This window comes from Mytilus galloprovincialis, chromosome 2 (assembly GCF_965363235.1).
Source record: "Mytilus galloprovincialis chromosome 2, xbMytGall1.hap1.1, whole genome shotgun sequence".
NCBI lineage: Eukaryota > Metazoa > Mollusca > Bivalvia > Mytilida > Mytilidae > Mytilus > Mytilus galloprovincialis.
Genome location: NC_134839.1, coordinates 88,737,668 through 88,750,672, shown reverse-complemented (window position 1 = coordinate 88,750,672; position 13,005 = coordinate 88,737,668). Strand labels below are relative to the sequence as shown.

The window sequence follows — 13,005 nt, the reverse complement described above, 5'->3', positions numbered from 1 at the left end:
AACAGGTCTTCAATGTAGCGAGAGATTCCCGCACCCGGAGACGTCCTTCAGCTGGCCCCTAAACAAATATATACTTGTTCAGTGATAATGAACGCCATACTAATTTCCAAATTGTACACAAGAAACTAAAAATTAAAATAATACAAGACTAACAAAGGCCAGAGGCTCCTGACTTGGGACAGGCGCAAAAATGCGGCGGGGTTAAACATGTTTATGAGATCTCAACCCTCCCCCTATACCTCTAGCCAATGTAGAAAAGTAAACGCATAAAACTGCTTTATGAATTCAAATCAAAGTTTGTCTGCTTCATCTATAGGATGTCAATTACAAAGTTTTGATTTTGTTCAGGTTGATTTACCTATATGGTAACCTTGTCTTCAGATCGAACATAGTGGCCCCCAGTTTTGGCTAATATATTTTTTTAAACTATAGTATTAAAATTAGAGAAAAAAAATGGCATTAAAAATGTTCAGCACAACAAGTTCTGTCTTCCATGAAAATTTTGCCCACCTTTTTCTGAGCTATTGCCCCTGAAATATATTGAGATTTTTTTTTATTCTCATGTTTTTCCTTGCCATTGTTTAACAAACTATTAGAGCTAGCTTTACAGTATAAATTGCAAAAATTGTCCGCACAACTAAGTGTATCCTCCCTGAAAGTTAGTATAATAGTCCCAGCTCCATTGGTGGATCCAGGTTGGAACCCCCCTTTTTTATGGACGATCAATGCATTTGAATGGGGACATGTAGTTGGAACCCCACCCCCTTTGTCCTGGGTTAGGGACCCCCCCTTTAAAATGGTTGGTTCCGCCCCTGCAGCTCTGATATAATTTTTTATTGTCACTCCCAGATTATGATGAAGGTAAAAAATTCATCTACTTTTATTGTAACATCGTATCAAAAAGAGCAAAAACAAATTAAGAAAGTGAAAATATTACAGAATATTTCCTTTAAAAAAAATAAAACAACAGAAAAAAATAGAAAAAAAGGGGCACCTGTAAAAATATTATGCGTTGAAAATTATTTCTGGACACACTGACACGCGTTTGCTTATTCACATTAGTTAATTGGGTTGTTTTTCATAATTTTTCTCTCAGATAATTGATTTATGACTATTAATCAACGCACAATAATTGTTGACACAATTCCTATGACAACTTTATTTAACGAAGCGTGTCATTAATTTTAGCCAATCACAACTCAGTAATTTCTACAGTCCGTGATAAATTTTGAACTTCCGATGTATTTTGACCATTATCGTTTCTCATCACTTTCTCCGTTATAGAAATGGTAGATTATACTTATTCAGATGATGGAATGCCAATTCATAAACACACTGGAGCTTTCGCGAACCCATTTGTCTCAGAAGAAGACGTGACAAACATTTTTGATATTCGCGAAGACGGGTTTGATGTGACCCTTTCATTGGCAAATGGGAACATCAGCTGGGTCAGTGTCAGCGGCAATAAGGGTATGATATTTTAACATCCACTAAGTTATCAATATGAAACATAATCAATATTTTGTATATGTGCAGTATCCCATGGAATAAGAAAAACACGCACAATCGAGTGCGTAATGCTAATTAATCATTTTTTAAGGCAACTTCTTTAAAATTATATATTTATTGGTTAAAAATGTATTTGCTAAGTCCCTTTATGATGGTCCTAATGATAATCTAGTGGAGTAGAGTATTCCCTATTTAAAGAGAGGATAGCCATTTAAAGCCTTAGAGCTAAGGCACCAGTGTTAGATCAAAGATGACAATGTGTCTTCAAGAGATGTTGGTTTATGTATGAAACTTAAGATTTAAAGTGGCATTTTTTGCTATTTTCTTTAAAAAAAATAATCATTTGTGATTTTTCCTTTTAAAAAACCGATAAATGAAAAAACATTATCAAGTCAAACATCAATTTAAAAAGAGGGGTATACTTGTTCAAATTAATGAAAAAAATCACTCCAAAAATTTATCTTTTTCCGATATCTGGCAGATTGACATAACCAAAAAATTACCAACGTCATTACCTCCCCTGTAGCTGTATTGTATGCCCTTAAAGGAAGCTATGTCACTATTTAGAAATCTATGAAGCCTGACCTGGGATTTGAACTTCTTGACCTAAGAATAGAGTTGACACTTGAACAATAACAATCACTTTTGCTTTTAGGTATCTGATATTTTCTATATCACTCATGTCAGAACATTTTCAGGAAAAAAAAATCAGAGCCAAGATCTATTGATAATAAATTACATACAAATGTAACATAATATGTTTAGCTTGTTCTGATAGCAGATACATTGTACCTGTAAATCAATACTTCTTTTCATACATTAAAATTCAATGGTAAATTAGTCTATTTAATTAAAATACATGGATGCAGTGAGTTCACATTTTTTTATAAAAGAAATGTGTAAACAAATCTATTACTTCTATTATTATAAAATGCAAAGAAGAGTGAAAATTTTTCCTGGTAGAGAAGCTTTAAAAAAGTGCTCACTATTTATATACTAGTAAATTATATAACGATATGTATTCATAATTTTCTGATTGTATTGCAGGTGTGAGATCAAAGGGACTATTTAAAAAGAAAAAGGGAGTTGCTGAAGAGGTTTTACCTCTTGAGGATATTTTAGGTGTAAAGATAAAACGCAGAAAAACAACAGGACAACATGAAGGAGAGGGCATGTGTCAAGGTTTTACTATATATGCCTATCAAGTCTTTGGTCCAAATAATTTAAAGGAAAGAATTATAGAACTGGAACACCCAAGTGAAAAAATTTGTAAAGAATATTGTGAGAAAATAACAGATTACTTAGATGGTAAGAATTAGAGAAAATCGGGATTTAATATTCAAAAGCTTATTTTGCAAGTTCTTAGTACATGTTGTAGAAAGACACAATTGAAAAAGAGGGACGAAAGATACCAGAGGGACAGTTAAACTCATAGATTGAAAATAAACTGACAACACCATGGCTAAAAATAAAAAGACAAACAGACAAATAATAGTACAGAAGTTAAAACATAGAAAACTAAAGACTAATCAACACAAACCCCACGAAAACCTGGGGGTGCTCCAGAAGGGTAAGCAGATTCTGCTCCACATATGGCACTCATCGTGTTGCTTATGTTATTACAAATCCAGTAAAAAGTCTTATTTGGTATGTATAAGTGAAGGGTATTGTTGTTACGACATAAGTAACAAATCCGATATCATCTGTGAAACGGTTATTCCATAACAGTCAACCAACTCATGATGGCGTCCGTAAAACGACATAGAGTATAATTGTATATCTGGAACTTTTCTGTTATGGTTAGGGGGAAAAACACTGAGTTATAAATTGTTGACACACATCTAGGAAAGGAAAGGATTTTTATTCTGCAATAAATGCTTCCAACATTTCATGGGTCATTTTCATCACAGTTTACTGCAGGGACAAAAAGTCACATACATAATTATTCTGCTGAAAATCCAAATGAATTTACATGTAGAACACTAACATAACAAAAAAAAACAGTTGGCAAAATTGTTATATACATTGTGGAAGGCAACACAGACAGTGTTACGGAACATGTAGAGCATCACAAACTTTACTAAAATGCAATCATATTTAGATACATGTAGCTCATCAGTACTTCAATCTACATACATGTTAAAAAAAATTGATAGATGATATCGCCAGTACTTAACAACATCAAACTGAATCAAATACATGAAATACAAACAAATATATTAACACATATTTTGCATTTAGATTATGACAGGTTTATAAAAGATTTCTGTTCATTTTCAGCAATAAAAGAACGACCTAAATCAATGAAGTTATATATACAAAGTCATGCTGGACCACATAACAGTAGTAATATCTACAAACAGAAAATACAGCACCTGTTTGAAGCAGCCAATTTAATTGTAGATTCTACAGGTATATATGTTACACCATTTCAGTAATGACAATTGTTCATACAGACTGGCAGTTGAATTTAACTTTTGTTTAAAAATATTTTTGCCTTTGTCATATTTGGTTTATTTGGCACCGTGGTTAAAGGGCAGAAATTTAAACACTCCTAATTTAAACATTCATCAAATTGATCCATGCAAGATTTTTTGATAGTTTATAAAGGAACATTATTTAAAGAGCACTACTAAATGCTCAAACAAAAAATTAGCCTTTTCAATTTTATTTTAAAGCAAATATTTGCTGTAGCCATGTATTATTAGATAAATTTGATAACAACTGAACAATTTTAGAACACATGAAATGGCACAAATGCATGAAGTCAATTTTTGTTATGTAATGTTGAGAAAACCTACCAAAAAAGTATGTTTCTTTCATAATTTCTGTGCTAGAACATTTTTAAAAGGCCGACATTTAAACAATACAAATTCTCTTATATTAATATTCGTTTCATGCTTCTTACAAAAATGAACAATTTATTCTTGGACTAGTTCCGTTTGATTTGATTGCATACATTTCATTTTCATGTTACTTTTTTTCACAGAGATACAGCATAATGAATATGTGAAACAGGAAATGATACATCTAGAAGTAGATCAGTATGATTGGTAAGTTGTGACCTTTAACCTTTATAGTGTATTGTATCAGGAACCTTCTTGGGTGCACATCATTATAAAATTTGAAAATGGAATTACTGTAGTTTGTACACAATTTTTTGCTTATCAATGCTACAACTGGCAGACCTTGAAGTAATATTTTGATCTAAAATGTTGTTATCTACTTCTATTGATTAAGTAATTTTTCTTTTGTAGTATTTGCTGTGTTGGCGGAGATGGTACTGTTAGTAAAGTGACCACAGCATTACTGAATAAAATACAAGCTTCAAAACATATAGATCTCAAAAATGGATTGACGCCAGCAAGATGTCATATTCCATTGGGAATCATCCCTACAGGTGAGTAATAAACAGGCCTGACTTATGTATTTGCAGAAAGATTATTTCAAAGATTTATTGTATTGTCTTTCATTGAAATTTGGTCTCTTCAACTTATGGTCGTATGTTTTCACTGTGAAGTACAAAACAAGTACTGTGGATATATTATTTTTCGTTTGATACCAATTTCCGTGGGTCTCATGGGTACAGGTGAGCCACGAATTCAAATGTTCAACAAATTACAAATTTTGTATAGGCTTATTAAGAAGGGATATAATTACGATACTGTTGTCAAGTCATTAAAGATTGCATATTTTGGCGTTAATATTGAGTCACTGATAAGGTCTTTGCATCGGAACTAAACACATTTATTCTAAAAACAGTTGTTGGCATGACACGGGTTATGTTCTTCTCATATATGTTATGATGGTATGATACTAAACCCCTAACGGGAAGGATTGTGCCTGATGTTCATATGATGAAATCATAATCTTTCAGTCAGTTTAATTGAAGTCTGGAGCTGGCATGTCAGTTAACTGCTAGAAGTCTGTTGTTATTTATGTATTATTGTCATTTTGTTTATTTTCTTTGGTTACATCTTCTGACATCAGACTCGGATTTCTCTTGAACTGAATTTTAATGTGCGTATTGTTATGCGTTTACTTTACTACATTGGTTAGAGGTATAGGGGGAGGGTTGAGATCTCACAAACATGTTTAACCCCGCCGCATTTTTGCGCCTGTCCAAAGTCAGGAGCCTCTGGCCTTTGTTAGTCTTGTATTATTTTAATTTTAGTTTCTTGTGTACAATTTGGAAATTAGTATGGCGTTCATTATCACTGGACTAGTATATATTTGTTTAGGGGCCAGCTGAAGGACGCCTCCGGGTGCGGGAATTTCTCGCTACATTGAAGACCTGTTGGTGACCCTCTGCTGTTGTTTTTTATTTGGTCGGGTTGTTGTCTCTTTGACACATTCCCCATTTCCATTCTCAATTTTATTTGTATACAGAGATTGCTAACCCACAAAATCAAATATCCCAAAAACTCAAGTTTCCCTTAATCCACAAAAAATGATACCCACAAAAATAAATGAATCCATAGTAGATCATAGTAGATAGAAACTAGAATAAAAGCATGAGTATGAAATCAAAACAGTAAAGATATTTTGGTTTTCTATTTTAAGGTAACAACAGCTTCAGTAGATTGAAATTTTTGCCAAGATGTTTTTCTTTTGACCTGTAGCTCAAAATTTTAACTAAAATTATAAAAGTTTTTGTATGTTATTAAATAAGTATGTGCTACTTCTCCACAAAGCATGCAGTATAAAAGGGAGCAAAACAGGTCAGCTAGGAGTCAAAATACTGTGTTCAGGTAGGGTGACATGTCTTCCTTGTGAAGTTGTGTACTATCACGTTAAAAATCCAGCTCAGAGTGTTAGTGAAAGCAGGATCAATATTCATATTACATTAGCATGTTCTCATCCTGAAAATGCATTTAATAAATATGCCACTGGATGTTTTAAAGTAGCCACCAATCATTATTTATCATCATACAACATTTCTTTTTTCACTGACATCTCTTGAAATTAATGATAAAGTTTAATTTTCATCTTGTAAATAATGATTTCTGGGGAAAGTATTTCTTTTTATAAATGAAGAAATCAATTGTATTTTTCAGGAACCACAAATCAGGCAGCTAAATCAGTATTAGGTCAGTTAGATCCAGTTAGTGCTGCAATTAATATAATACTAGGTAAGTTGTCAAAAGGTTAAATACAATTTTCTTTTCTTTTATGTAGATGGTCTGAAATGGATCAAAGTTTTAAGAGTTACTTTATTAAAGATGAGACAGATTTATGCATTATCTATCTTATTTCTTGTTTTTTTATTCTTTGCAAAACTTTTTGTAAATAGGAGTACAACCAAGCATATATGTGTAAGTCTACGATTTGTTTGATAAATTATCTTCCTAAGTTCTGATGAGATTTTGTTGTTTAATTAAACATTTTTAGCAAGACTACCATATCTACTCAGTAACTTGTTCTAGTTTTAATTTTGATACTTTAAAAATATTATTCATTATTGTTACAAAAACATTTTATAATATTATTAAATCCTAGTTTGACTGAATTTAATTTTCTCTAACAGGTAGAACAGCTGCAGTAGATGTTATATCAATTTTCCACAAAGATAAATTTTTACAATGGGGTTTTATATGCCAATATGGTTTTGCTGGAAATGTTCTCAAATTAGCCAAAAAATATAACCGTGTAGGACTTGGTAGTAAAGGATTAGATGCTGCAGTAGTTAAAGCACTTAGTAAATCTAAATTCAGGTAGGTTTTATAACTGATATCCATAGAATGCACAGTTCACTGTTCAGGACTGCATAGTATAATTAATTATCACATGTTTGTCAGGTAAACATTTAGTTTTTGCCTATAGATATGATAACAATAAAATTGCCTTAGTCTTATTTTCTCATAGATAGGTAGCATACATTGTAAAAAATGATGATACATTACCCCTTATTCAGTGCAAAATATGAAACAGATATCTCCAATTTAACATTGATGTGTACAATTTGAAAGTTTTTGTTGCTTATAAATCTAGTTGGGGGTTTTAACAAAATTTTATCTGCAACAAATATTGTAACCTCATTTTAGAATCAATTTGTCTTTGTTGGAAGTTGGAGAAGATTTGGTTATTATTAAAAATTTAAAACAATAAAACAACAAAAACCTGAATGTTATGTCTTCTGTTTAGTCTTGCAATAGTTTTTTTTTGCTAGCTAATCCCTGCAATAATTTTCACCATTTGTACACACAACACCAGTGGTCAACACATTTTCAAGAGGAAACTTTTAATTCTTACTGAAGGAATTTTGGAAACCATATAATTTAATACATGCAGTCTTAGATGTATGAACTTTTGGAAAATTTAGGAATTAGATTTAACATAACTCATTAGCTTAACTAACTTCATTTGCTTTACATAACAGAATGTATGAATGTGATATAGAATATCTCCCTGCAGACCCTCTCTCTAGTGAACAGCAGTATACTGTATGTCGTACAGGGTAAGTATTAGCATTCAATGGAAAATTTATGTGTCATTTTTTTATGGGATGGAGTGAATTTGAAGAAACTGAAAACATTTTGTTCAATGACATGCAATTGTGATGTGCATTTTTTACATTGAAAATCATTTTGTTGAAAATACTGAGAAAAAATGTAAAAGCATTGTGTTGAAAATATCAAAAAGAGTTGCAAAATTTAAAGTTGAAAATGGTCATAGTGAACTTTCTTTGATATATGTACTTAATGTTGTATCATTTCAGTGGGGGATCCAGAACTTTTCATAAGGGGGCCCGCTCCGGTCATGCTTCAGTGATTCCCTATATAATCAACCAAATTTTTCCCACGAAAGGGGGGGGGGGGGGGCCCGGGCCCCCTGGATCCCCCTATGAATTTCACTTGTCAACTTCACAGCTTAAAATTCTTTTGGAAATGAACATGAAACTGATGTGTGGATTTACATGTATACATTGAGATTATTTACCGAAAAGAAAAACTTTCAGAATTTAAATACGAATTAAAGAAGACAAATCTTAACCATATTTGATGTACTTTTTTTGTATTTTACCCAGATGTGATGTGTGTGTACCGGTAGATGCCAGTAAACAAGATGACAATACGTCTGATGTAGTGGAGGAATGTATAGTACAACCATTTAATTCTAGTAATAATAGTAATGATTTTAATAGTAAGTACTCCTAATATCAAGAATAATAGTACTGATTTTGAATATTTTGTACCTCAGTAACTTATTCCAGTGTTAATAGTTATATCTGTGATTACCAGTATTCACTTTATATAACCTCATCTGTAATAGAAAGAATATATGACATTCTGAAATGTATATTTGGTGATATTAGGCTTTTAATGTATACTGTCATGTAAATTCTGACATAGGGATAGTGATCCGGTGGCGGCGGCTACGGTGGCGGCGGCGTTAGCTTACTTCTTAAAAGCTTTATATTTTAGTAGGTGTAAGACCTGGATGCTTCATACTTTGTATATAGATACCTCATGTTACGAAGTTTCGGTCAGTCACATGTCCAATGTCCTTGACCTCATTTTCATGGTTCAGTGGCTACTTGAAAAAAAAGTTAAAATTTTTTGTAATGTTAAGTTCTCTCTTATTATAAGTAGTAGGATAACTATATTTGGTATGTGCGTACCTTGCAAGGTCCTCATGCCCATCAGATAGTTTTCACTTGAACTCGACCTCATTTTATGGATCAGTGAACAAGTTTAAGTTTTGGTGGTCAAGTCCATATATTCGATGTATGGAAGGACTGTAAGGTGTACATGTCCAACTGGCAGGTGTCATCTGACCTTGACCTCATTTTCATGGTTGAGTGGTTATAGTTAAGGTTTTGTGTTTTGGTCTGTTTTTCTCATACTTTATGCAATAGGTCTACTATATTTGTTGTATGGAATGATTGTTAGGTGTACCTGTCTAGCGGGCAGATTTCATCTGACCTTGACCTCATTTTCATGGTTCAGTGGTCAAAGTTAAGTTTTTGAGTTTTGGCCTTTTTATCTAATACTATATGCCAAAGGTCAACTATATTTGGTGTGTGGAAATATTTTATGATCTATATGTTGGTCCCGCAGGTTTTATTTGACCATGACCTCAATTTCACGGTTCATTGCACAGTGATAAGTTTTTGTGTTTTGGTCTATTTTTCTTAAACTATAAGTAATAGGTCAACTATATTTGTTGTATGGAAGCATTGTTAGCTATACATGTTTGCCTGGCATGGTTCATCTGACCTTGACCTCATTTTCATGGTTCATTGGTCTTTGTTTAGCTACCTTGGTTAATGTTAAGTTTATGTGGCAGTTGAAATAAAGCTTTATACTTAGGACTATCAACATAATATCAATGATTAGTAAAGAAGGCGAGACATTTCAGTGTGTGCACTCTTGTTAAATTAATGTGCATATCTGATGAGGGAATTATTACTGTTGGATCACAAATTGTATAATTTTGGATAATTACATTATTGGATAAGTATTTATTTGATAACATTGGCTTTAAATGTAAATTAAGTAGAAAATGGAAGAAACTATATTTTTTTGTACACAATGATTATGTCTTAACACCACCTTCTGTTGTACAATATCAGAGAAAAGAATTTACAGGATTTTATTTACACAGGATTTGATGAGAAAATCAAAAGCATTTCAACCAATGTTATAAACTATTGACTTATTGATCTATTTAGGTTTAAGTGATACTGAACAACTCTCAGAGGAAGTGTTAGAAGACAATCCATGGAAAGCCTCCAAGGGTAGTTACTATCATGTTGGGTTATATAGTATACCAGGCAATTGTGAGGTGGCTCCTGAGGGGCTCAGTAAATTTACTCATTTATCTGATGGTGCTATGGAGTTGGTTCTAGTTAAAGACTGCTCACGAAGGGATTTTATAAGATATCTGAAACGTCATGGAAACCATAAAAATCAGGTAAATATAACATTTTATTAATAAATTAAAGTATAATGGAAACTGTTTTAAGATTAAAGAAAACAGAAAGAAGGATTTGAATTCAATAATAATGGTACAAGTTTATCATAAAAAATATACTAAAAAATATACTATTGCTGACTTTTGAGTTATATCTGTAAAAAAAATGTCTATTTTTTGGTTCATTAGTGTTATTCTAAGGCATTTAGTTTTTAGTCACAATATGAGCTATAATTTTTACTTTGCATCGATCGATACCTTTGTTGATACACAATGTTTATTTATGTGTCATGTTATAGAAGTATTTTAACATTAACTTTCATAATCATACACTGGGATTAGACTGTGTGTGACTTACTAACTTACAATTAACAAATAAATATGTAACATTTTACTTCTTCTAAAATGAATATGAATATAAATGAAATTGATATTTAGAAATTTAGACAAGTGTTCAGGTTTTATTGTTTAAAGAATAAACTTATGATTTCTTTTACAGTTTGATTTTCCATTTGTGGAGATACATAGGGTAAAAGATGTAAGATTTAAACCTAGATATCCAATGGGTTGGAACTACAAGGATACTACATATAATGAGGTGGAGGATCGTATGAAGTCTATAGAACATAGAATGTCTGTCCAAGGTGTTAAGTCAGGTGATGCGTTTATAATTGATGGTGAGAATGGAAGCATCCACACCCCATCACCACGGAGAGCAGACAGTGTAGAAGATCTGGATGATCTTGATGATACCGATGAAGATGATGAAGTTGACGATGTGTCGCCACCTGGAAGTCGTACAGTAAGTCTCTACACTGATTTGTAAGAAACACAAGAATTTAATAACAACCAAACTGCTTTTTAGAAAAAAAAAATGTTTTCCAGACTGACCTTGGCATTAACAAATTTTGTTACATTAAATTTATTTTTGCCTGCAATAATGAATATATAGAGTGTCAAATAGAGAGACATAGGTTTTACATTTCCCATATCATCAACATCCCATGTTGGTAACTGTTGAGGTTCAAAATGTAAATGAGTGTAGATTAGTCATTAATATTAAATGTATTATATCTATATTCCATAGGGATCTGGGAATAAAAACAACAACATATATAAGAGAAAAGACAATGTACTTGTAAACAGTGCTCCACAGGACCAACGACTTGTAGGAATGCAGTATCGACAAACTTTTGCTGATGAGGAGAGATGGAGAAGGAAAAAGAAGGTGTTGAAAAAAGAAGAAAAGAAAAGGATAAAAGAGGAATCAAAGATTCAGACTGTATGGAATATTGATAATGAGATATGTGATGACACATTATTGAGTTTTAGGTATGTTTTATCAGATTACTTTTCCAGGGGATAAAAACTGGAAAATTCGACATTGATAAACATTTGAATTCAAATAATTGTTCAAGATGGAATAAGCAATCTTATTTATTTACATAATGCTAAGCTTTTCTTTTTACTACTGGTGATCAGCAAGGCACAGTGTCAAATAATATTTTTATTATTCTCATTAAACATGCAATACTTCCCTCTTTTTGGATGAAGTTCAATGTCAAATGTAAAAATGTTGTAAAACTTTTAATTTATTGTACACATATTGCTGATAATTGATTCAAAATATTATAAATGTTTATATACTATTACAATGATACCTTCATTCTATGCTTACAGGGTACATCATGGGTTACTATCTGTATATGGAGTTGGTTTATCACCAGATACAGTTTTCATCAATTCACCATTATCCTGCCTTCCCCTCATCAACTAGAAACAATATCTTACCTCCCAGTCATCAGTAGGAGCAATGAGCCTGTCATCAGTAGGAACAAGGATACAGTCATCAGTACAAACAATCATCAAGTCAATCATCAAGAGAAAGGTTCCAGTCTGTCATAAGCTCAATAGAAATTTATAAACAGTTGCTTGGTTATCAAAGAGTACTAAAATCTTTAATCTAACCATTAACATGTATCATACTTGATCAAGATTGTAGGCTATGTAAGAACAAGTCATTTATTTCCTTGTAGATTATATATTTTATCTAAAGAAACCAAGTAGGTTCTCAGATCCATGTTAATTTGTCAACAAAGACATGAAACTAGCCTTAATAATCATTTTAATAAAATATCTAAATACAATGTATCTGTGCTATGGTATGTTTTTTTTTGAAAATTAAGTTTGTTTCAATGTGCTTATTATTACTGTCAACTTGCCGTCATAAATTTAATTTATTTGCCATTTTTATGTAAATATAGTGATTGTTGTTCCAAAAAATTAATTTAAACTGTAAGTTCTTATTTCTAGGTATATCTTGAATCGACATGGGTATGGTTTTTGTATGTTTTAATTTATTGTGAATGTTAAAATATTTAAGAGGTGCCTTCTTATATTTAGGAGTTCAAACTAAAATATAAGAAATATATTATTTATATACAGAATAACTTTTGTCTTTTAAAGGCAATAGTATTTGATTTAGTTGCTTATTCCCATAATGCACTTTAATAATTATTACATTGTAAAGTAAGTTTTACACAGTGTATGACATTGTTGTGATTTGTTCAATCATTGATT

The 13,005-nt window shown here is 31.8% G+C and overlaps 1 protein-coding gene across 1 annotated transcript; it reads left to right on the top strand.

Moving 5' to 3' along the window:
- Positions 1-1,219: 1,219 nt before the first annotated feature.
- LOC143064774 (ceramide kinase-like protein) lies at positions 1,220-12,350 on the top strand. The gene is made up of 13 exons (XM_076237857.1): positions 1,220-1,470; positions 2,557-2,817; positions 3,790-3,921; positions 4,499-4,562; positions 4,767-4,909; positions 6,567-6,641; positions 7,037-7,223; positions 7,889-7,966; positions 8,537-8,652; positions 10,184-10,425; positions 10,925-11,227; positions 11,513-11,757; positions 12,106-12,350. The coding sequence occupies exons 1-13, from the start codon at positions 1,287-1,289 to the stop codon at positions 12,200-12,202; spliced, it is 2,127 nt and encodes a 708-aa protein (XP_076093972.1). The 5' UTR covers positions 1,220-1,286; the 3' UTR covers positions 12,203-12,350.
- The last annotated feature ends 655 nt before the right edge of the window (positions 12,351-13,005 follow it).

Excerpts from the sequence above, each read along its gene's own strand:
- LOC143064774 (XM_076237857.1), top strand. The coding sequence starts at position 1,287 with ATGGTAGATTATACTTATTCAGATGATGGAATGCCAATTCATAAACAC. Across the intron at positions 3,922-4,498 it reads TTTAATTGTAGATTCTACAG|AGATACAGCATAATGAATAT; the intron begins GTATATATGTTA and ends TTTTTTTCACAG. Across the intron at positions 8,653-10,183 it reads TAATAGTAATGATTTTAATA|GTTTAAGTGATACTGAACAA; the intron begins GTAAGTACTCCT and ends TGATCTATTTAG.